At 42.0% G+C, this 24,858-nt stretch overlaps 4 protein-coding genes across 4 annotated transcripts; 2 read left to right on the forward strand and 2 right to left on the reverse strand.

The window, feature by feature from the left end:
* The first annotated feature begins 4,195 nt into the window (after positions 1-4,195).
* LOC139930960 (G-protein coupled receptor family C group 5 member C-like) lies at positions 4,196-9,793 on the forward strand. The gene is made up of 5 exons (XM_071924308.2): positions 4,196-4,420; positions 5,401-6,386; positions 8,114-8,217; positions 8,333-8,458; positions 8,958-9,793. The coding sequence occupies exons 2-5, from the start codon at positions 5,408-5,410 to the stop codon at positions 8,988-8,990; spliced, it is 1,242 nt and encodes a 413-aa protein (XP_071780409.2). The 5' UTR covers positions 4,196-4,420; positions 5,401-5,407; the 3' UTR covers positions 8,991-9,793.
* A 1,380-nt stretch (positions 9,794-11,173) lies between these two features.
* On the reverse strand, positions 11,174-16,369 carry ccdc137 (coiled-coil domain containing 137). Its single transcript, XM_071924299.2, has 6 exons — positions 16,208-16,369; positions 15,823-15,971; positions 15,501-15,726; positions 15,225-15,307; positions 13,368-13,447; positions 11,174-13,258 (listed from the first exon to the last, which is right to left on the reverse strand). The coding sequence occupies exons 1-6, from the start codon at positions 16,276-16,278 to the stop codon at positions 13,058-13,060; spliced, it is 810 nt and encodes a 269-aa protein (XP_071780400.2). The 5' UTR covers positions 16,279-16,369; the 3' UTR covers positions 11,174-13,057.
* Positions 16,370-20,268: 3,899 nt separating this feature from the next.
* On the forward strand, positions 20,269-21,715 carry LOC139930945 (retinal cone rhodopsin-sensitive cGMP 3',5'-cyclic phosphodiesterase subunit gamma-like). Its single transcript, XM_071924290.2, has 4 exons — positions 20,269-20,306; positions 21,206-21,410; positions 21,498-21,538; positions 21,639-21,715. The coding sequence occupies exons 2-4, from the start codon at positions 21,256-21,258 to the stop codon at positions 21,713-21,715; spliced, it is 273 nt and encodes a 90-aa protein (XP_071780391.1). The 5' UTR covers positions 20,269-20,306; positions 21,206-21,255.
* Positions 21,716-23,308: 1,593 nt separating this feature from the next.
* Positions 23,309-24,667, reverse strand: tspan10 (tetraspanin 10). The gene is made up of 3 exons (XM_071922802.2): positions 24,560-24,667; positions 23,881-24,470; positions 23,309-23,618 (listed from the first exon to the last, which is right to left on the reverse strand). Exons 1-3 carry the CDS (start codon positions 24,665-24,667, stop codon positions 23,309-23,311), a joined length of 1,008 nt encoding a protein of 335 aa, XP_071778903.1.
* Positions 24,668-24,858: the final 191 nt, after the last annotated feature.

Raw genomic sequence — 24,858 nt, forward strand, 5'->3', positions numbered from 1 at the left:
ATCTTCTCAGTTTTTCCCTGCTGCTCTTCCTTTGTCCTTTCCCCTCTCTTCCTCTCTCTGTGCCACTCTTCTCCTGCCCCTTCTCCTTGCGGCTGTGCCTTTTGTCGTGTGCGTGCGGAGGGTGCGTTGCCCTGTGTGGCGCCCGGCTCCCTGTCCCGCACTCTTTATGTAGGACGCTGGCCTTTCCCTGGCGCATCTCGCATCTCCATTGATTGGTGGAATCTGGCAGGGGCGTTGCTATGACGACGGCTTTGATTTTGAATTTCTCCCTTTTGGATGTTACATGGCATTGATCAGTGGCACCAGGCCAGCCAGGGACTCAGCTTAATGTTTGGTAGAGTTTAAAAGTAGGGTTGGTTAGGTGCTATTAGCAATCAATATTTAATGTGCTTCATGTTTTAAGGGCATTCTAAAGGAGCAGATTTCTGAATTGGAAAATTATGTTCATGATCTCTCAGTAGAGGGCAATCTGTGCAATCTAATTAGTCAATTAATTACAGCAGTTTACCTTGGAGACTATCTGTCCAAAAAGTAATTGAGGTTCTAATATGTGTCACCACTGCAACTGCAGTCAATCTAAAGTCATAATCCTTTTATAGGACGTCTTTTCAGATGGGTACAGTTCTTTCTGTAATGGCATGTTAATCTAGCTAATAGCAGGATAATTGCATTGATATTGGGTCTCCTCATCAATTTAAGGCAGTCATCAAATTCAAGTGCCAATCCAAATTGTATTTGGTCATGTTAAGGATATTCAAATAAAATCTTGAAGAGTTTTACCTCTACATGTAAAACATGCTTTTGCAACTTTCATAACATGTCATCACTCAAAACACGATTTTGTTTTACTTCAGTATTAACAAACAACCTTGTGCACCCTCAAAGTACATGTATAACGGCATTTAGGTGCCAAGTACTATCAGTCCTTGCATCACAAACCTCGCAGAGTGTAGAGCGTGATATACACTGATACCAGCTGGGCATGCAGTTAATGGTCTGCTGCAGGCAGGGAACATGCTAACCCCCATGACAGGGCTTTGACAATCAATACTAAACACTTTAACTACTCAGAGTGAGCTTAAGAGTCACATGCAATCAGGGAACCACACATCCTAGAATAACATGCTATAGCTGGAATATGGTGCAAGTGAGTTCCAGTGTGAAGTAGCAGCTATGACATTGGTGAATAACCCCTGTGGTCATGACTTTGAGGTCAAAGAAATGTCTAAAGTGGTATTTAAATGAGCCTTTATTTACCACTCAGCTAGCATCGATCCTTCCGTCACAGACTGGCCAGTCAATACTAGGATCCCTGTTAAAATCTTCTCAGAGAGATGAGCTTACTGTGAGCCTAGCAGCTGACTGAGATAACCAATCAATGCATCAAGCTAAGACTCCATTAGTCCAATCAAAATATTTATACTGACATGCTGCATTCAAATAAATGTGTATAAAATGTCTGTCCAAAATCTAAATTCATATATGACCACCACAGACAAGGAGAGGCATCATTTCAGTGGGAATTGGGTTGTGGTGGAGCCCTGAGGGCTGCCAGGCTCCAGTAAAAATGCAGAAGAAGAGGCGTCCTGGGACACCCCTACCTGAGCCGCTGCTATGAATAGCCTGACAGGTTCTCAGAGGAGAGCTGTGCTGCTCCTAATGAAGCCTGCTACAACAAACTGGACTACTGCTAGACAACATAGACAAGGCACAGGATCGTACAGCATCTGCCATCTCCTCAGTCACATTCTGAAGGTAGGCGCAGTTGCATAAGAATGAGATTTATATATATGAGCGCAAAATATGGCTGCACCTGCTCCAATACTGTATGCTTAGATGGGTTTGCCCGTTTACTGTTAATTTCTAAGAAACACAATTCATGCAACTGTTGTGTAGCTGCAACATGGAAACAGAATAAACCCAAACACTCTAGCTGCGTGCATTAGGCCAGATGTAAACCCAACAACCCAAACCAATTCCATTGCACTCTCCAACTATATTTTAATTGACTTCTGCATGACCTCCATTAAGGTTGTACTGTTTTCTCCATTGAGACCAGCTTCTATTAAGAATCTGCTAACGGGACCACAGACAGAGGGGATGGATTGACAAGCTGCTGAATTTGTGAGAGCTCCCCTCGGGACGACATCCATTGAGGGATCGATGCGCCACAGGGGGCTCCATCACACAGTGTCAACAGTACAGTTTAGTGCTGCCTAAATGCCGGCGTTAGCATCAGCAAGGTGTCCTAGATGACCTTATTCTACTGCGAAAACCCTGGGGGATGCATCAGTCAACCGGGTCTCCAAAACATTACACAAATGGCTTTTGATGTAAACATTCAATACCACATGCTGAATACATCAAGTGTAAAAAAAGCAACGCATAAACATACTATAGAATATGTAGGAGATGCTGCAGTCTGCTATCAGGTCATTTCAAAGCACTTCACTGTGACATATTATGGATGTCATATTTAGGTAAATTATATTCTGTAGTTGTAGTATAACTGGTGTGTTTTTTGGTAATAATTTTGGTGTTTTTGTACCATAGGGAATAGTGTCTGATTTCAAATTAATAACTTCAACTTTTTACAATTACATGAGTGAGTAAGAAAGAGAGATGATCAAGGTAATGTGTGTGTCTGACTGTAGATATACACACACAGATTCAGTTGAGACAAACAAGCAGGCATAGGGAGAGAGTGAGGCACTCACTGTGAAAATATCTTCAAAATATTCTGTTCAGATACCTATATTCAAATGACAGGTAGCCTATTCATCGATCTGAGAGGACCAATTTGTTATAACTAAAGTCACCACTACAATCTACAGTTAATAGTACCCAACACAAAAATCTTGTTACAATATCAATATAAGAAGATCAAGCAGCAACCCATTAATATTTATGTTCCTTATCCTTCTTTCAGTCATAATAATGAGGACCAGTTTTGATAGGATATTTACCAACAAGAGAACACCTATATCTATTTTAGTATTCTAGCATATTCAAAAAGGTATGCAAACACGTTTATTCAAAAGAGCATTGTGCAGGAGTATATTTCTAACTCACAGAGTAGAGACAATCTAAAAGCTTCAAATCAATGACATTGTTCAATGCTCCTATTTATCAAATGGTTGTTAACTGACATGGCCGACAACAGGTCGATAACCAGATCCATTTTGTTGTGTAATCTGATTTGATGTTGTTTAATTGGAAAACACAGGAGTCATTTTCTCTTATATCAATACTACCCACCAGGTGGCTCTCCAAACTGGATGCACAGTCTCCCTTATAATGAAGACTGGTTTTACATGAAATAATGCCATAATCCATTAAGAATCATTTGGGGGAGAAAGTAGGCCTACACCAAATTATTACTCTTTTTCTATATGTTTCTCTGTTATGGTGCTCTGAAATGTAAAGTACAAATGAAGTGCAAAAGCACACTAAACTACCACTGATACAGTAAGCCAACACTTGATTTATCCTGAAAATGAACTAAGTAGGCCACAACATAGGCCTACTTAGTATGTGCCGAAAGTGGGTCAATTTAGTTCCAGTATTTGCAGCTTATCATTAAGTGACATCAATAGTACATTTTAAGTATCTCACATAAATTACATTTAAAGAAACTTCAAATAATCAATACACTTCAGAAAACAAACTTGATGAACTTGATGTTGGACTTATTTTTGGTTAGGGTGAGAAAGCAAGCAATCTTTTGTTTACCCGTATGAGGCTATCCTGTATTATAATTATTGTTTTGCACAGCTGCTATATTAATGAGTGTGTTTGAGCTTATTAAATGAAAGCCACTTCATGTCAAATAGGTCGCAACCCAGACCAAATGTTGCCATGTCTGCACTAGTGGAAGTGTCTCACTTCAGAGGTGAGTGGGCCCTTTGTTTGCACATAAGCTGGCTGAGACAAATAAGTAGCCTAGGTCCTATAATAATCTCACGGAATATGCAAAGCTGCAAACACTAGAAACCACCGGGAGGTTGGGTCAAGAGACAGAATGGATGTTTTGAATTGAGGTGGAAGGATACATTTAAAGAAATAACTGTACAGGAAACCTACGTTGATATGTGGCTGCGGGCGAGTCAACGATAATACAACAACAGAGTGGGAGTGGGCGGAAAAAGGACTGACTGTTCATGATCAAGGATTCAGCCTCTAGACGCCTGTGTATCCCCAAAGTGTGCATTTGAACGGATCAGGACTTGATCAAATTATCCCATACGGGACTAAAGAGAAGGTATAACATCCACAACACAAACAAAACAGTCCGGTCAAGGCGAACTTTTTTTTTTTTTTTTTTTTTTTTTTTTAGGGCGGATTATCTTTTCTGGAGCAAATACACCTGAATCACCTGTTGGAGCGGCGGCCACAACTATTCTCACCTTCATCAACACAGGTAAGATGCCCCTGACGAAAAATCACTATGAACATCCAGAAATATTCCTACACGGATTTATAGTGTGTCTGTGCTACTCAATAGTGAGTTCATACTGACATTTAAGGTATTTTTACGTATGATATCATAATATTCCTATATGGGCTTATAGTTTTAATGTGATATTTGTATAGTATCCTTATAAAATGTATTATATGATTAGGCCTACTATAATTATTTTGCATAAGGAGCAAGAGCAAGGGGTTATATAGTGGCCATCGGAAAATGATTGAAGAAATGTTATATAAATCTTCCCCATAATTTATATTTTATCTCTATTTTGAATGACACCAGCCTATCTCTCGGAGCAAAGATGTTGGGCTGCGGCATGATGTCTAAAGCTTAAATGTTTGCTACTGGGAATTAAATTGGGTGTAGCCTAAATACTATATTTTGTAGGAAAAATGGTGTGGTGAGCATATGTCTGAGAAGAAGTGATAAAATTCACTGCAAAATGATGCCAATGTTGCAATATATTTACTATAGCAAGAATATGTCAATACAGCAAAATCTGAATATTAAATGTGCCAATATTCTGGAAGGGTGTGTGTGTGTGTGTGTGTGTGTGTGTGTGTGTGTGTGTGTGTGTGTGTATGTGTGTATTATTTTAATGGCCAATACTTTGTGTAGCAGAGTATATGTGATTCCACACAACTAAGATTTTAATATGAAGGTCCACTGGGTGAACAAGGAATCAGTGAAGTGGATGGTACTGTTCATTTACCTGTGCTGTGATATAATCATCCCTGTAAACATCCACCTTTTTCTCTTTTAGAAATTAAATTGGAGTCTTTTGTATGACAATCACATGTCACACATTGCTTCATTTGAACAAGAAATGCAAAGTATTTAATGTCTGTCCATACTGTATTTATATGTCCATTTCCAGACAGAAAATCATCAGGTTATTCTTGTTGCAGCTTTTTGTTTTTCATCTGCAGTGAAGCCATGGGTCCTACCACCGCTCCGAAAGGGTGCGGTCCCTCCATCAGCTCCCTATATTACAACTTGTGTGACCTGGCTACCGTGTGGGGGATCGTGGTGGAGGCCATTGCTGCCGCTGGAGTGGTGACTTCCTTTGTCCTGCTCATCATCCTCATGGCCAGCCTGCCCTTTGTGACGGACAAGAAGAGGAAGGGTATGGTGGTCCTGCAGGCCAGTATTCTAGTCTTCACCCTTGGACTCTTCGGCCTCTCTTTCGCCTTCATTGTGGGCCGGGACTTCACCACCTGTGCCGCGCGGAGGTTCCTCTTCGGGGTGCTGTTCTCAGGCTGCCTCGCCTGCCTGGTGATGCATGGGTTGTGGCTCGCCCTGCTGGAGCGGCGCGGCCGGGGCCCCAGGGGCTGGATGCTCTGCCTGGGAGCCCTGGCTCTCTGGATGGTGGAGGTTATCATCAACACCGAGTGGCTGATCATCACCGTGGTCAGGAGCCCCCTCAGAGGTGTCATCCTTTCCGACCTGTCCTGCAGCATTGCTAACCAGGACTTTGTGATGGCGCTGATCTATGTGATGGCTCTGCTGCTGGCTGTGGTGCTGATGGCTGTGCCCTCACTAACGCACAAGCACAAGCAGTGGCGTCGAGACGGAGCTTTCATCCTGGCCACCGGGGTCTTCACCACGGCCATCTGGGTAGCCTGGATTGTCATGTACATCCATGGGAACCAGGTGGCCGGGAACGCCAGCTGGGATGACCCCACTCTGGCCGTAGCTGTGGTGTCCAACGCCTGGGTGTTCCTCAGCCTCTACACCATCCCAGAAGTCTGCTTACTGACCCAGGAGGACCCAGACCAGGAGCAGCCCCATGACGGAGACCACACCTACCCTGCCAGGAGCCTGGTCTACGACAACATCCTGAAGGAGCAGGAGCTGCCCCATCAGAACATATACATGGAGAATAAGGCTTTCTCTATGGATGAGCCTAGTGCAGGTACAGCATTATACATTATGGTCTATCATTAACCTTATGCTATTAGCAGTTGAACACCTACTGTTTCACCTACTGTCTTCTCCATCAACAGAAAATGTTATAAAAATAAATGCCAGATTGTTACTGTTTTTATTTTTGAGGAAATACTTTGTAAAGCATCACTTCCTACAGTATTGCTGCTTTTTTGCCATCTGTCAAACAATTTTTCTAACCCAGGCAAACCAAGCTCTTGTTAGCAGATATAATTTAATGCATGAAAACAACAACTTGCATGTAGACCAAAATGTCCACTGTAGGCAGTGATATGTCAGCATAATCCTGCTCACATCCCCACACACAAGTAGCAGGCGGCTGACAATAAAACATGAATATAGAAGATTTTTTTGACACAGGAAACCAATTGAGGATTTTTGCATTCTGCCTTAATGGACATTATGTCCATTAAGCTTAATGACTGATCAATCAAGGTGGGTTTCCAGAGAGTCACAATGAATTATGTTATAAGCTTCATGCTTAATTGACTCTCAACCCCCAGAAATCTTACAGAACAAAGACAAGCATGCCAGCCAGTGAAGCTGTTGACTTGCTGCTAAATGTATGCAAGTGGGTTTTGCCTCCCATGCAAACTTTTCCAGGTGATGCCATGTCCTGCCTGGAACAATGAAGTGGACACGATAAGATCTGTGTTGTAACACGTACATTCTTCTTCCTATTAAAATCTAGAAAGATTATTTAAATGCCCATGACCTCAGGCGTACCACCGAAACGATGAATTGTTTTTTGTCCACGTGTATTACTTTCTGGCGGTGCCCATGAGAATCTACTTATAGGATAAAGAAAAATCTGTGCCATTCACGCATCATGTCCTTTTTAGGACAAAAGTCTGATCTACTTAGGTTGTGTCCTTGGCCAATATCATGAGGCAGTTACAGCAAAAGCTTGCTTGTAAACACCAATCGCCATCATAAATTAAAGTTATAATGTCTCTGAAGACAATCTGAATGTAATCTAATTTATTTACAACTATTTGCTTGGAAAGCTTACATCTTCAGACTATCATTTCTACTCTTGATATTTTACTCAGCACAATAGAGCTATTGTCAATACAGACTAAACAAAGCTGAGATCAGTCTCAGGTTTACCTAATGTGTTTGCAGAGCTTTTGCCTGATGACAAACAGAAACCAATTAGAAAGAGAGATGACAGGGAGATGCTGGACAGGTTGGTGAATTTAGCTCGCTCTGAGATCAGGGACAACATCATCTCTCACCTGTCCCTTGTCAGATATTTAAAATGGGTCATATACTATAGGTAGCTACTTGCACTTTTGGAATTTGGAATCGTACGGCATCTTGACACTGATTTACCGTGACTTTCTGACAGACGCAGCAAATGGTCTCATTAATGAACCACTTAACTGGCCGACTTGAGTAAATGTCATGAGCTGTTGCCATAGAGACTGTGGTCCAAGTATCCTCTTCAAACAATGGCAGATGTACCTAAAGTGCATTGATGTTTCTGATTTTTCTGGGCCTTGCAGATGTAGAACTTGTACTTATCCCAGAAGACTATTCTAAAACTGAGATTATATATCATGTCCAAGAGGATGGGCTAGTGACTGGCACAACTAGACAGTAAATATCTTTTTGACAACGTTGATGCTACTCCAGTCAGGTTGTTAACTCTTCTTCTTTCTTTTCAATCCGCCTCCCACTTTTCTTCGCCAGTATCCAAAAAGCCAGTGTCTCCATATGGTGTTTTTAATGGTCAGCTACGCAGCGGTGTGTACCAGCCCACAGAACTAGCCCTGATTACCAAGGGTCTGACTAACGTGAGTGTGTTCAAACACATTATAATACACCTCCAAACTTAGAATGATCTCTTCTCTGTCGCCGCTGAAATAATCAATGTGATGATGACTGCCATTTCTTTGTGGGTTTCTACAGAGGGACCAGGTCAAAGACACTGTGCTCCCCAGGGCCACGGCCCCCTCTTTGACTCCGGAAAGTGGCAGCTCCCTCCCTCGATCAGCCGAGTCCTTACCGCCTTCAGGACTGTCACATGCAGGCAGCGTGAGTCGGCAGCACATCGCACATAGGGATGGGACGGTATATCGGAATTCAATATATCGCAATGCAAAATGCAGAAAAATGAATCGTGATATTAGCTACATTTTAATCTGCTGCAGTAATCACAAAGGAGACGGCTTGCCCATCACAATTTCACAAGCTCTCCACTGAAATGATATTATTTGCATTTTGTAATGACAGTTTAATATTGTTGTGGACTTTTCCATCGGCAATTCCATCGCTAGAAAGATTTGTGGCTCAGAAATAAGCATAATTCTGCACAGTCAGACTTTGTTGTCATTGAACTTTTATTTATTACATCGTATGGTGGTTGTATTGAATCCCATATCACGTATCGTGAGATAAGCATATTGTCCCATCCTTACCGCACACCCAGTTGCTACCGCTATGAAATGAAGTTCAACCAGGTGTTTCTCTAGTATCAGAGAAGTGCACAACGCTGATGCAAAATGTAATATGTATTCCCCTCTCTCTTCCTCAGGAAAATGGTCTGAATAAGAAGGCACTCTGGTGAATCTCCAGCAGTATGCAGTAATACCACCCAGTTCCTGTCTTGCCGACTTCCTCATTTTTTTTCTTTCTTTCATTTCCCCGGGTGTTCATGCACTGCTGCTCTGTACTGTGCGCACAAGGGTCGGGTGTCGAAAACAAGAGATGACGACCAAAATGTCGATATCGGAGATGGATGAGAGACCTAGAGGCTACAGCCTGTGGGATGGACACCCAACATGAAGGTCTCCACATGGAGAAGTTGTGCCTCACCTCTTCTACTTCATACCCACTCTGGCCTTATGGCACATGTTGTCAACCTTCATCCAGGTTTCCTTTTTACGTGATTTTCTTAGGGATTTCTGGATGTGTGTTTGCGCGATATTTGAGAAAGTCAGCAGAGAAAGAGTGAGATGAATTGTTTCAGGTTTACAGTACCTAATGGTCTCTGCTGCACCCCATCCCCCACCTCCTGGACTCTGTCTCTCTTTCTCAAATTTATGACTTGTCAAGAGGTAATATTTTCCCTTTTTAAATTCTTTCTATTGAACTGGAAAAACAGGCTAAGAATTCAAGTGAAAACTGACCTAGGTTGGTAGTGGAGAGGTGGTACACAAGCATCAGGTCTTTAAAGCACAAGTAGTTAAACAGCGTAGGCCCCGCCCCGTGAAATGCAAGGGCAAGATCCATAATTTAACCGGTATATATTTCTTATTCACAAACACTTAAAGTTCTTGTTTATTGTATTATCACTAGGACAACACTGTTAATAATGTATCTATTTTTTGTTTTCTCTATTGTCATAAATCTACTGGCTGTAAAATAGGTTAATCTATTGGTTAGTGTATGTTTGTTCACTTGTAAAATTATATTGTGATTATTTCAGACTTTATTTACTTCTTCTGAAAGTCGTCTGATTTTGTAGAGGGTCCGGGGTACGTAAGAATGTAATTTTATGTAAAGTTGTAAATTATAACTTATTAAAACTATAAGTGTTATTTAAGAATTTGCGGCTGTTGGCCCTTTGTATTGTAAAAGAAGAGAATAATTGGTGACGACTCCATGAAGAGGCAGGCGTGGGACACTGCAAGAGGAAGTGTCACAAGGATGAAAGTGTGCGCCTCCCAGAGCAGTTATTTACATATGTGGGCTTGATAAGCTTAAACCGCTTTACCTGGGGCCCCTTGCAGCGATAGACTCTGCTATTGTGGTGTGTGGGCTTAGAATTCTTGACGGCCGCACAGAAAACAATTTTATGTGGCGCTGAGGGTGAACTTGTGGGAGTCTTGTTTTTAGCCCCGGCCAATAAAAAAATTCCATGTTTACCGACAGCTACATTCACAACAGAAAAGTCCACGTAATGTTCTTTTCTAATTCGAATTTAGGAGCTTAATGCTCTCAGTCCCACCAAGGGAAAGCAATTATTTTTTTGAGTTTTGGGCACTGGAATGAAATTACATGGAATATCTGATTAAAACTGCAATATCTGACAATGGCAGCAGTAGAGGGCTGCCAGGAGAACTCTGTGTGCACATGTTGGTTACATAAGAAGCTGAGTGGGCTGCAAGTAATCACACTGTGAGCACAACCACACAGACACACACACACACACCCCTTTTAACATTGACAAATGATTTGTATTATAGTGACTTGAGTTTTTTTTTTTTACTGAAATGACTTAAATACCCATTGCAACCATTCAGATTTGAGATGCATGTATATTCAATACACTGCTGCAACAGAACAAAAGAAGAGCTTTTGCATTGACAACTGCGTCTTTGCCTTATTATGAGTTCTCCCCCTCTCTACAGGGAGAGGTACAATTATTCACATGTAATTTGCCGCTGCACACACACACTTGAAAAGCCTCAGAGTGAGCTGTGGCTGCCTAGCAGCAGGCTGAGTAGGCTTTCTCCCAATTACTCCCACCATCCTGTACTGTCAGCAGCCATGAATACTTGCTCAGAGAAGGAAATCATTCTGAAATGGATTAAGCATAGAGCTTTACTAGAAACCAGACGGCACAGAAATGTGCAATGGAACATGGAAGCAAATGTTGAGCTTTTACTCTGTAATGTTTCATGTCCGTATATACTGTATCTATGCATTGATCCCAAATTAATACATACAAGATCTTTTGAATTTGACTTCATGTAAGGTACAACAGAAACTGTGCAGATGGACAGTGTAGTGTTGTCAAACAGTACAATGCTGACGTGGAATGCCACAACAGGAACAAAAATCAATGTTTTCGTATCCAAATTTAAACAAACAAGTGTTCTAAACACAGCACCAGACTCCATTCTGCTTTTGGGATCACTGAGCTGTTACCTCCATTAATCAGCAATAGTGTAAGTTCACCCATAGGAACCTTCCCGTTACCTTGGTCGGGTTTGCCCCCATCTACCTCATAAATGGGTAACTGATAAGTTGTCTCTATGGAGAAGTGGGACTCCACGCACTAAGGATGTTTAACCACGCCATGGCCTTGTTATGAGAAGTGTGTCAGGAATTTGTTCCTGGTCAGTGACTTCAGTTGAAATCAAAAGCACTACCTTCGAAACAGAGCAACTGTAAATCCCTAGATAATATGAATAGCTGTCTTGTACACATGGACACTCGTGGCTATGTGGCCAATGGTGGTTGGGTTCAGCTCAAAGAGCAACACTACCAATCACAAGCATCTGTTCCCACTTATTACATTTCCTTGTCACTGTGACAACCCTGTGTGGACAAACACACACGCAACCAGAAAAACATGACTGAAGGTTTCACCACAGTCAAGCTGATCAAACAGAAATTAATCCATAGACAGGGCAAGAGGTATTCAGTATTAAGAGGTTATGTCATGTAGTGATGTATTCTTCAGTGGAATAAAACAGTACAATTATTGCAAAAATGTTATCAGACTGTACTATTTGTTTTCAGAGCTAGGATGTTTTGAATGATCGAATAACCTGAGCAGTCTTTGTCAAACAAAACATCTCTGAACAATACAAAACATCTAAAAACACAGTGCTGTTTGGCCTGGAAGCCAATACTCAGACAAAGGCCTCATTCATGGCTGCAATGAACAGAGAGGGTCAACCATTAAGGGATTACAATGTAAATAGCTGTGCCAGGCTCTAATAAGTGTTATGCGTTTAAAAGGCTGATTTATTTAGACCTGGCTAGAGGCTGTCAGAGATATGATGCCAAGGTAGGTGGTTATGGCAGATACAAACAGTATCCTGTGTTTCAATTTCCAATATTTTCTATACCTGCAGGAAAATGTTTTTAGACCATGGTTCTGAAATGGAGTAAGCTCAAGTGTGCTCATTTTGTACCTATTCACTGCCGCTTAATGAGTACAGAGGGAACATGGTTGAAGGTGACAGCCTAAAGCTTACATAAAACACTGAGGGTGTTGCCAATACATATAGATTTACTTAAAAAGTAAAAAAAAAAGTCAACATATTCTCTCAGCTTCTCTCAGGATCACAAATACAGTGTGGATTGAGGTTTCTACAGGACTGCCACCTAGTGGGACCACAGCAAACAGCCACAGATTTATCTTTGATTTAAGAAAATCCATGTGGTTTTATTCTCTATTCCATCAGAAAGCACTAGAAACAAATAGTAAAATACTGTAAATGTACAGTAAACACCAATATAGACCAAAAACATCACAGGCAAAGTCATAAATGAACACTTGCCAGTGAACATCCTTGAATACACAGTCACTAGTGTGTATATTTAGTTGCAGGTGGTAAGTTTGTTTACTCTACCAGGCACTTAAACAGGTAGCCATTAATCATTTGAATATCCTATTATAATAACAAAAGTTGCGGGTGAATGTTGACATTTCCCAGATGCTGTGGCCTGTGGATACACATTTGCTTCCTTCCCTCACAGTTACATACACTGTAGTAATCGCCCCATTTGAGAGTAAACAGTGGTGCATCAGTCCAAGGCCAGTCTGCTGCATGCCGGCGTCACCTTATGAGTTTCTCTGCTGTCTGAACACCACCGCTAAAGCCAATGCCTGCTGACAATGACCATAGTGGAGAGTTAAGGTTGGCTGCAAATCCTTGTGGTGAGTGACTTGAGGCATCACTGAAGGTTCTTGAGCTTTTCCAGGCCGGCGGCCCTGGCCTCTCGCTGCTGCTGTTTCTGTTTCTTCAGATGGCGGTAGGCCTCCACCGCGCGCTGCCTCTCTTCCTCCATGATTCTCTGTCTGGCCATGGACGGCTTGGCTGTGGAGGCCGCTGTGTGGCCGAGGAGAGAGTTGAGAAGCAGCTCCTTCGGTGCATTCTGGTGGTTGGAGGGATAGAGAGAAACCACGGTTGATCACTTAATCGAGCTTTGACACACACAATAGCACTGAAATGTGTGATCATATAGAAGTACATAGCTTTATTACCTGGGATTTAACCACAGCTTTTTTGGGTTTGGTACTGAAAGAAGGCGGGGCTATCGCAACGTCACCAAAGTCAACTTTATCTACATAATAAAAGAGGGAGAATATTACAACAATGGTAACATTTCAGTTTTTCACAGGCTTTCTGGGGGGGATTTTGGGGGGTTTTGGAGTAGCTAAACACATCAAGCCAGTGCAATTTCAGACACTACATCACCTAAAAGTTTTCTGTGAAAAAGCAGAAAAATGAAATAACAGTTATGGTTATAAAAGTTTGACAATTGCCGTTTTAAGTGGGATAAAAAATGAAAATTATTGTGATTATTAATGTGATCATTATTGCAAATACAAAAATGTCTCAATTGAACTGACCGTTATTGCCAATTAGTTCTCAAGAATTTGGCTCCATTTGACTCCATCTAATGTTCTCTGTTTACAAGTCTCCCGTTCCCTGGTGCGGGATATATGCCTCCTCACAATTCAAGACAGCTCCTTTGACTGCATGGTAGTTTCTGCTCTGACATGTGGGACCTTCTATGTGTGTATGTGAAATATGCATTTCATCTGAAGCATGTCCAATCAATTGAACTGTCCAACGGTGGACTCCAATCAAGTTATAGAGACATCTTAAGGACACTCAAAGGAATTTGGATGCACATTAACTGAATTTGGCATGTCACTGCAATGGGGATGAATACCTATTGACTCAAAATATTTAATTTTTAATTCATTTGTAAATTAAAAAAAAAATATCCACTTGACATTATTGTTATTGTATGTAGGTCAGTGACAAAAAACTCCTATTTTGAAATCAGGCTGTACTAAAAAAAAATACAGAAAAGTCAAGGGGGTTGAATGCTTTCTGAAAGCACCGTTTCTTCAAGACATTCACCGGTGTTTTGCATTTACTACAGGAGATACCTAGATCAGAGGTAGAGAAGTTAAAGAGGCTGGTTATCTCCTATGTTAGCACATGTATGCACAAAGGTGAGTTTGGCGATGATGCTGACGGAGCCTTAACACCTAAGAGTAACACCTAGGAGTGTAGCGCCTACTGTATCAGCAGGGCCAAACTGGAACCCAAGAGAAGCAGTGCAACAGACCCAGTAACTGCTCAGACACTGGGAGATTGTAGGACAGGTGCAACAAGGGGGAGGGGAGGCTTCGGTCTGGGCAAGTCGGTCAGGGAAAACGAAGATTTTTGAAGTAAGGAGCAAAGTGTGCCAGACATGTCTCTCAGGCAAAGACCCTGTCAGTGGAGGAACTGGGAGAGGGTACAGAGGAAGAAACTTGAAAGCTGGAGGGAGTTGTGGGGGTATGGAGGCAAACCGAATTAGATTCATTATAGGTGCAATGTGAGGTAAGTGAGGACCGTGCCTGTCCCTTGTGTTCAGGCATGGCTACTCTTAGACATATTTTGTCAGGATGCAAAATAAGTCAGGCCCAAGGATGATACACCTAAGATAATTAACGAGTTTAGAAATTATTGGGTAATGCTGGGAACTAGGAATAGGCTTAAGTAAGTATAGGTACAGGGTAGTGACTATAGTTATGTTTCATATTGAGAGTGAGTGCAGCGGGGGCTGGATCTGGGATGCCAGAGCTTACTGTCGAGCCTTCTGGAGGTGGCATCGAATTCAGCCAAACATTTGTGATGGGATTTATAACCCTACTGACCACAAAAACAACTATGCGACATTTATATTAGGTAGCTAGTGAATGGTGCGGCCTGTCTGATGGTCCTGTAGATTTATGACGGCCCTCTGTGGTCACCATTTACGGGTGAGCACACCTGCCTTTCAACATCTGAATTGGGCTTCTGTATGCGTGCTCGCCCTGCATTATGGAAAAAGGGATTACCTATGAACATCTCTTTTTCCACCTCGTCCTCTTGTCTGTTCAGTTTTCTCTGCTGTAGCCTTTGTAGTCTCACTTTATCATACCTGTACCGAGACAGCAGAGCATCAATTAAATTACAAGCACATCAGACATAATGCAACCACGGCCTTCCAAGAGAAAAGTCTTTGACGATGTAGGTGTGTAATTAGGTTGATACTGACAAAACATGACAAAAAGAACATCCCACAATAGCTTCTTCAGGAATTGCGTCAATATCTGAGGTGAAACTGTACTCACTCTTTCTTCTTCTCAGACTTGCCCTTGTCTGCAGGCTTCTCTTGTTTCTCTACCGCCAGTTCAGGTTTTCTCTCCACTTGGTTCTTGGTGAGGAAGAGGACATGCTTTGCCGCGTTCTCCATGCGCTGCAGGTATGCTTTCACGCTCTCCTTCTTCCCTCTCTTGAAATGTGGGACAGGTATGTCTCCAACCTGGGAGTCTCCGGGCTTTCCTCCGGGGACGACGGCTGAGAAGACAGAATAGATGTCGACGAGTTAAGACACAGACTCACAAGCGATACACTCATCAATCAAAGGCTAAAGGTAGTTTTCTTCGTTCTGACCCCGTTTCATTTTTTTGGTCCTCGAAGATCCCTTTTTCATTCTCTCCTTGCTCTTCATAATCTCGCGGAGCCTGAAGGGAATGTGCTCGAGGTGGCCTACTTCTTGTTTGGGTTTCTTAGGTTTCCCATCTCGCTTGAGCTTCTTATCACTGAAGTGAGGGAAGTCGCGGTCCAGATAGCATGCAAGAAGGGAGGAAATAAAGCGTTAGCTCTTGAAGACGGTGTAACGCAAATATATGTACATGTCTAACATTAACATAAAGACATACATTCCAGGACGATGCTAACGAGCGAGCTGTCGTTTTAATTCCAGCTAGCAAGCGAACAGCTAGCTGAATGACATAAATGCAGCTACTAACGTTACTTCATTATTGCATAACGTTACCTTGGATTTTTCCCGGCCTCGTCAGCTTGTTTTCCTGACTTATTCAGTTTGTTCTGCCGATTCTTCCCCATGTTACTGACTGTTACTTCGAGGCATTACAGATAATGTTAACAAAACAACAACACATGTGGAGGAGCATGTAAAGCCTTTAACCTATGAACCTCAACCTCACGAGTCCAGCCCGAGAGAACGAAACGAAGAGCTCTCACTCTGCCCCTTTTTTTCTGGTACCGCAAACGTCAGAGGAGTTACAGGCGACGCAGTGCTCCATATTCAAGTTCCTCAGCTCTTGGCAGCAACAGCTGATGCATTTCTAAACTCCGCAGTCTCATCAGTATGGAATATAAATGGTTAATGGTCTATTTTTTTTACTGTACTGATAATTTTGTCACTGTTGTGTCTATATGCTCAGTTTACTGCCACTGTCTCATTGTTAACCTATGTATCCATCTAATTTGCACAACAGCTAACATTAGAAATTTGGTCGCTAGCGGAGGCTAATAGCTGCATGTTTATTTGCATTGCTAAATTAGCTGGAGACCAGCAAACAAAGCCAAAACCCAAGTGTTTGTTTGACTGAGCGGCTGACTCTTCTCAAGGTACAAGTTGGAGTGCTCTCCGGTGGACCTTCATGATGGTACTGCTTTGCTGCCATCAGCTGTTTTAATAGACGATCTTTGCTACCACAAAAAGTGTCTCGTTGCCGTTGCAGTTGGCTGAACGGATATCCGCACATTGTCCTGATTGGACAAAGTAACTGCATTCGTTCCCACCTGCCACCACCAGAGGGCGTAGTAGTTTTATATTTATTTGCATACACAACAGTGGCCCAAAACCTTTGGGTCTCCATGACCTTTTACAATACCTCACCTTTCACAATATCCTGTTTGTACATTGTAAACATTGTAGCTGTTTCAGATACACTACAATTTATTTGTTGATTTGGACCCATCATAACTGAAATTGCAGAGGTTTATTCCAGTGTTTACATACGTAAATGTACACTTTCCATTTGTAACCTCAAAATACATGTAAAACTCATGTTCAGCTGACACATACTGTGCATTTATTAAAAGCACAATCAAATTCAAAATGACAAAAAACAAAAAAACAAACTTCAATCCAATAAATCATTACATACTTTGTTTCATAACAAAGCCAGCTGTGAGGTAACAGTGTTTCAACATTGGACTCTATTCTGCCAATAGTTTAATTTCTTTAGTGTTTGACTAAGTGTTCCCTGGTATGATTTACAAGATATACAATCTTATTTTGAGAGCTATTATACACGACGACAAGAAATGGCATGGAGATGAATGCTGCAGAGTCTTAGCATGTGTGTGGGCACTGTGTCCGGTCTGCATGCCTCCTCCTCCCTTCAGTTATCCCAAAGTAGCTGGGCCACCTCAGCTCAGTCCAAAATAAACCAAGTTTGTTTTGGACTGTCCAAAGTTGACGTCAAGATGGAGGAGAAAGTCTTACTTACATAACCAATATTAAAATAGTGCATAAGTCATTGTTTTGAACATGATAGCAGAAGTAGTGTAATGAAGAGTATAATATACCCATCTCTTTCACATAGTATGTGGACTCACAGCATGCCTACCTCCTGATGGCTGCAAACATACCTCCTCAACTACCACTATAAAATACAAAAGGAATGTTTTTGTGCCATAATTAAGAGATTCAATACACAATGTGGAGAGGACTTCTAGTTTTCATCTAATTTTGATATTACTTTTTGATTACTTAGAATCAAGGAGAAATGTAAGATCCACCACACACACACACCTAAGGAGAATAAGACTGAGTCAAGAGATTGGACTCAAGCTACATCCCTGCAAAATATCCAACTGACATTCAACAGTGTACATCATGGTGAGGTGTAAGCCATTTATTATTCTCTCTCTCTGAGCTTGTATACAGAGTGGCAGTCATATTACCGGGGCCATAAGGACTCCTGAGCCTGCCTTACGTATTACATAGTTTGCTATTTGTATGGAGGATTACACAGTGAGCTAAAATTATTTCATCAAAACACTCATTATAATGGCACATAAGAAATACAGATACTAACTCAAATGGGTTTATCACCTGTATTCTTTGACCGTGCTGCACATTTTGTTTGAGTTTGTGTGCAGAGAGAAGGGAGAGTAAGTAAACAAGAGGGGAGAGAGAATGAGTGCGCTTACATGTGTGTCTGCACGTGTGTGTGTTTGTGTATGATCACGACGCAGTAGATTAGTAGTAGTAAACCACTAGATGAATGGAGGAGGATTACCAGTGAGGCATAATGCAGCTCAATCTGGGAGACTGCTGATGAAAGGAGAACGGCGTTGCTGTTATGTCAGTATGTTCCCTGCTGACAGACGTCATGTGAACGGGCCGTGGGGACGGCTCAACTAGATCTTAGCTATAGGCCAGTTTCACTGACATTAATGGGCACTCTGGCTAACACCACACATACACTGCAAAGGAAAAAGAAGTGATCAGAAAAAGAAGTGATCAATACTATCACTACAGGAAAGCATGCAATAAGGAGCCGCAACCACTCTAGAGGAGCCAACAATTATGCGTACTGAATCAGAGCCGTGGGATCACTCCAAAATGTTGGTGATCGCCACGCTTTACAGAGGTGGATATACACTAAGGCAATTGATAAAAAACAAAATCAAAATTGAACAAGGCAAAGCAGCAGTGGCAGACGTCCCACAAAATACAAAGAGTTTGTTAGTTGCTCTGTTGAGAGCACAGCCACATGCTGTACACTAAGTGGGATGAACTAATGTGGAGGTCACCTCAGTGGACACAAACATTTGCTGTGTCTCCTATCAACCATGGATCTCCCAGCAACCTATTGTGGCGGGTCTATGGTGGAAGGCCAAATGCAGCAGTACTGGAACCTCTGAAACATCAATGTAACAATCACTAAAATTAGCAGTGAAACAGTTGCAGGAAACAAAGGCTACACAGTAAAACATACCTCTCAATGAGGGGCATCAGGGTAAAGCATTCTGGGAGTGCTTCTGCCTGGAGAGGTATATATCTATCCCACACTACGTTAATTGGATGATTGTGTGTAGAAGTCTGAGGGAGTGGGTGTGTCTGCCAATACCACCCACACTAGTAACTCTGCCGGTTACAGTTATATAATACTGCGGGTGGTGGGGAGCGACTGAGGAGCGTGGACCTTATACTGGGAAAATCCCACAGCTCCAGCTCTTGAGTGGAAGTTTTCAGGAAGGTGGAAGAAGTATGCAAAAGATGGACAATGGAACTAATCCTCATCACTAAGCCAAAACATCCAATTACTTTCTCCTCCATCGACTGTAAGAGAAGCGGACTCTGTTGAAATTGTTAAATCTAGGCTTAAAACCCATCTTTTCTCTCTACTCTGCAGCTCTCCCTAGTTTCACTGGCTGGATAAACATACTATCACCTGCTCAGTAACAATTTATTAATGTTTTACTATCGTTACTATTATTATTTACTACCTCTACTATTTACCCTCGGTGATCTTCGGCAAAAGTATGTGTATCCATGTGGGTTTTAATTTGAATTTTGTCACGTGTATGTGTGTCCATGTTCGGAATTATCCCTGCCATGTCATGTGTATCCGTGTGGGTATGTCTCTATGTGGGCATATCAGCGCAAATGTATGTGCAGTTATGCATGTGTGTGTGTGTGCATACATTCTTAAATGCTTTTATTTTGTTGTAAAGTGTGCAGAGACCCCTTGGGGTGATGTTGCTCTATAAATAAATAAAACTGGAACTTGAACATTAATCGCCACTTTCTTGTCTCTGCTGATGTTCTTCTTCTCAGGAGCTTCAGTCTCAGAGGCAAGTAAATTACATACTCAGAATAGCCTCTTAAGGGCTTGTCTGCCATTACCTGATCAATGTGACTGTCCTATACGTCATGTGAGTCACCTGCGTCTGTACAAGTGATGAAGGCCATGGGCGGCACATTGGCTGATAACGTCATAATCTTCTCAGGGTCGGAGGAGTATAAGAGGCCTCCACTGAGGTGCATCAGGCACTCACAACAATCCTGGTCGTCAAGACACTCTCAACTGAGACATACAGCAACACAGCTGGTGAGTATTGGCATTAAAACTAAGATAAAAGATAAAAAGTATTGGATGTTTCTGAGCTGACCTTTACAAAAAAGTCACATGTGAAAACCCACGTGTGAATTCAGCGCACATGTGCCTTCTGGACACACTGGTTTTCATATGTGAAATTTTTTTTTTCCACATTGTATTTTGACATCACATGCAATAGTTTTTTTTACATCATGTGAAAATTTCAATTCATAGTTGAAAAGTGTTTTTTTCTTTCACATGAATGTTCTTTTTTGTTTCACCTGTCATTACATATGACAATATTTGTTTCACATGTGAAAACTTAATTTCACATGCAAAGAGACAATTCACAGGTGAAAATTTCACATGTTCACATATGAAAACCAACTTTGAATTCACATGTGACTTTTTTGTAAGGCCTTTTTGGCACTATTTGAAATTTCTCATAACAGAATTTATAGTCCACTTGTAGTCAGTTTATTTATGCTAAAACATTTACTCAGATCCAGCTAGTTTGGTTGATTATGCACTGTATAATTGCAGATAGGCTAATTATTGTATACACAGAGTTTCAAACCTTCCTTATAAGACAGTTGTGCAGCTGTAAAGTTGTAAACTGCCTGCTCATCTTCTAAAGCTCCTCTCACTACCAGACAAGGTATGCGATTGGAGTATTTGGTGAACTGCTGTCAGAGTAGCTCTTCCAGCAAATTCAGCATGTCCTAACAGTAATCAGATTATCCAAGGTGCTGTGTAGTTTAAAGGCATTGTGGAGTGTTAATCAGTAATGTGAGCATGGGATTATAGGCGCCCTCATCACCTGTACACACGTCTGTATTCATTCAGGAATTTATTGATTTAGAAATGTTTGTATTTAGTCATGATTATCAACCTCTTTTTTATTCCGTCAGTGTTTACAACTCGGTGATCGTCCACTTGCTACAGTCCGAACAGCAGAAGTATGAATCTGGATGTGGTCAAGCCTGAAGTGAAGACTGGCGCCAAATCTGCCATCAGAGCCACTGCCCCTGGATCCCCACGTAAGAGCCAACCCAGGTTCAAGCAGAGGAACACCCGCCAGTTCAAGAGCAAGCCTCCCAAGAGGGGCGTCATTGGGTGAGCTTAGTGATTTGTCTTTATCAAAAATGTCTTTATCAAACTACAGTTTCCCACAATAACGTGGGATTTTTCTACTTTCCTCAGCTTTGGAGAGGACATCCCTGGAATGGAAGGTCTTGGCATTGGTAAGAAGAATCTCAATGCTTAGGCCGCTGTACCGCCACAAAAATAAACTCAAAACAAACTTCCTTTTTGTTAATCTGTATTATGTTCTTTCTTTTGCAGACATTACTGTAATCTGCCCTTGGGAAGCTTACAGTCATCTAGAGCTGCATGAGTTGGCTCAGTATGGGATCATCTGACTCCCCCCACTCTTATATCAGCTACATCTACCAAAGGGAATGGATCTGGCATGTTCAGCAATAGGAATTCCTGAGATCAACCCAAACAACCTGGCCCATCAGTATTGGCTTGTTTTGAATGGTGCATCGTGCACCAGATCATCGGCACACAAAATGTCTATTTCTCCATTATCCTGGATGCTGTTCTTTGCCTGAGCTCTTTTATACAGTATTTATATAGTATACAGATTTATTTTCATACTAATTCTCAAGCTGCCATTTTGATGTCCATAATCCACTGAGTGCTGATTGTGTCTTTTTGTCAGTGTCTGAGTTTGTATTTGGAGCTGTAACTGGAAGCTTGGCTTAAGTTACTGGCCTTAAAGTATTGTTTAATTGAAGGAATGTGTGAGTTTCTGCACAATTAGCAGCAGCATGATTATGTTGGAGTAAACTCAAAATAAAGCTTGGAATTGTTTTTTAACAATTTTCTTATGAGTCATCAACTTTTTCATCAGCTTTTTTTTCTCTGTGCTAATTTGACTATTGAGAAAGACAAAATTGTGTGCTCTCAAACCATGTTCAGTGTTCAGTGCATTATCTTTCCCTTTTTCAAAAAAAGAGGGTCACATCATTGGGGTGAAAAACAAACCTAAACCTTATCACCAATATAATGCTGCAGTACGCAGCTATATGACCAAATCGGTATGTGCTTTGAAGTCATGATATGCCTTGGCACAGCTCACACACAAATAAGATTTTGCGGTACAAGAGTAAAGCTATGATGTCATACCAAACGTAGCACATGTGAACTGCAATACAACCAGATCAGCTCATAAATTACATCAGAAAGCATGTCACAAGTAACTGTTTACTAAAACATCTGCCGCTGTTCTTATTCATTGATCGTGCTCCTATACATTCCATCAGTGTAAGGTAATACGTTTATCAGCAAACCATATGAGGAGAATAAAATCTGAATAAAGTGATCCTGCAAGCTCACAATGCCATTTTGCAATGGTTGAATTGAAACCTTGATAATATTTTTTATTTTTGAAGCAAAATTCTTTTGAGAAATTGGGCCTGAAGTTCAGTTTTATTGCCTGTTTTGCCTGATCACAGTTAGTATATAGAATACATCCTATAGATTTAGGCAAGGTATCATTGGTCATGTAACATGTTAAGGAGATTTTCTTGGCCCTTAAAAAACAATTCACAATTTTTTCAGGATTGTCTCAAAATAAATACAACATATCATATATTTCTGGATACCTTTCTGAATAGGATAGCATTTTCCAAAGGAGCTTGAAAGTCTTAAGGAGATTTTAGCTGCATTTGTGGCCATTTTTGCCAGCCTAAAAATGCACTTTGGTCTGTCAGCTTGAACTGTGACCAGCAAAACAGCCACAGTCGCCCGGGTCTTTGGAATCTAGCTCACCCAAGTTTTTTTCTTGTGGTCCTTATGGTTTAGGAGTTATTATAGTAGTATGTTTACCACAGGTGACAAGCAAGATGGAAATCCAAAAGTAGAGTAGCCTACTCATTAAGTGAATAGATATGAGCAGTTGTGTCTGTTAGTTTACAGTGATGTTCATCATCCACTATTAGAGTAGGCTATATGCTATTAGCTTTATGCCACTGGATGCTATCTAGCAGACGTGTAGTGATAAACAGAGTCAGAATCTGGACCCCCAGTATGATGATGCCAGCTGTCCCTATCAGGCCCGTGTGCTGCTCTATCCAGCGGGAGATTCCCCCCAGACAGCCACCCAGGAAGATCACACTCTGAGCAGAAAACTCATCCAGCATTTGGGCTCCAACACCGCACTGCGAGTTCCACACTGTGCCGTTCTCCAAAGGGTCTACGCAGCATGTGGCAGGGACGCCGCAGGCCAGCACTCCTGGAGCTGAGCAGTTGTAATATCTGCGGGAAGGAAAATGCTTGTTGATGCATCTGTATCTGTGCACATAACATTGCCTACATTTTGTTGTCGTTTTGCAGGGAGGGGTCATATTTAGGCTGAGCGCTAAGTGTTTGTAAGGTATGTTTGAATATTGTGTTAGCAGTCTGACTTCATTCTTCTTGGTGAAACACTCAAATCTATCCTGGGCCATTATAATAACACAATGAGCCTATCCACATTTTTAAGGCATCATTACTCAATGACCAATTAGATTCTACTCACATGTTGATCTCCCAGTCACGGTAGTTTTCTGCCCCACAGCACTGCAGGCCTGACTGGATCTCATCTGTGATGAACCTCAGATCCAGGTCATCCTGGTAGCGCACCATGGCTGCTAACATCCCCGACCGCAGGTAGTCTCCTATCTGACCCTGTAGACTATATGCCACAATGGCAGCCAGCACCTGGGCGGTGATCAGCACCAGCACGGCTGCAGAGAACAGCCTCAGTAAACAGCAGTTCTCCCTCAAGGCGCCCACACAGCCTGACAGGCACAGCACCGTCAGCACGAGGCCCAGAGTCACAAATATGAGCATAGGGTCGGTACCTATGCTGCCGATCTTCTCCTGGGCAAAGGACTCTTTGTTGATGAGGCCCCACAGCCCCAGGCCCAGAACCAGCAGGCCCAGAACAGTGAACAGCAGATTGCTCATGAACAGGAGGTATTTTAGGAAGAAGTCAGTGAGAGAGTAGTTGCCGTGGGGTTGAGACCTTTTGGAGGCATGGTTGTTCTGCTCCTGTCCAGTATTCGTTCCTTCTTGTTGGAGGTCAGTGCTGTCACCAGTCAGTACATGGGTAAGCTCCTCAGCACCCTCTTTCGCCTTCAGACAGACACAGAAATGCAAGTAAATACCATTGTTCTAGAAAACTTCAAAGAGCCTTCAACTACATTTCCTTCAACCAGGAAAGAGCTACTTACCTTTGGTATGAGCGGGCTGGTCTCATTCTGTGTGTTGGCCCTCCTTGACCAGGGCAAATTGAACCATCTCATGACCAAATATCTCCTCATACTCGCAACCACTGGGAGACGATTCTCCCTCTCCTCTTAGCTGGTCAGAGTGATACAAACTATAATGGAACATAGAGGGAGCGTCTGCTACAGTACGAACAGAAGAGCATGTGAGTTAGAGTTGAATAACCATGCAGTGTGTTGCCCCCGGCTGCGAGGCTTGGGATTTCATCATCATGTGAGAGTCACAG

The sequence above is a fragment of the Centroberyx gerrardi genome, chromosome 7 (assembly GCF_048128805.1).
Source record: "Centroberyx gerrardi isolate f3 chromosome 7, fCenGer3.hap1.cur.20231027, whole genome shotgun sequence".
In the NCBI taxonomy this organism is placed as follows: Eukaryota; Metazoa; Chordata; class Actinopteri; order Beryciformes; family Berycidae; genus Centroberyx; species Centroberyx gerrardi.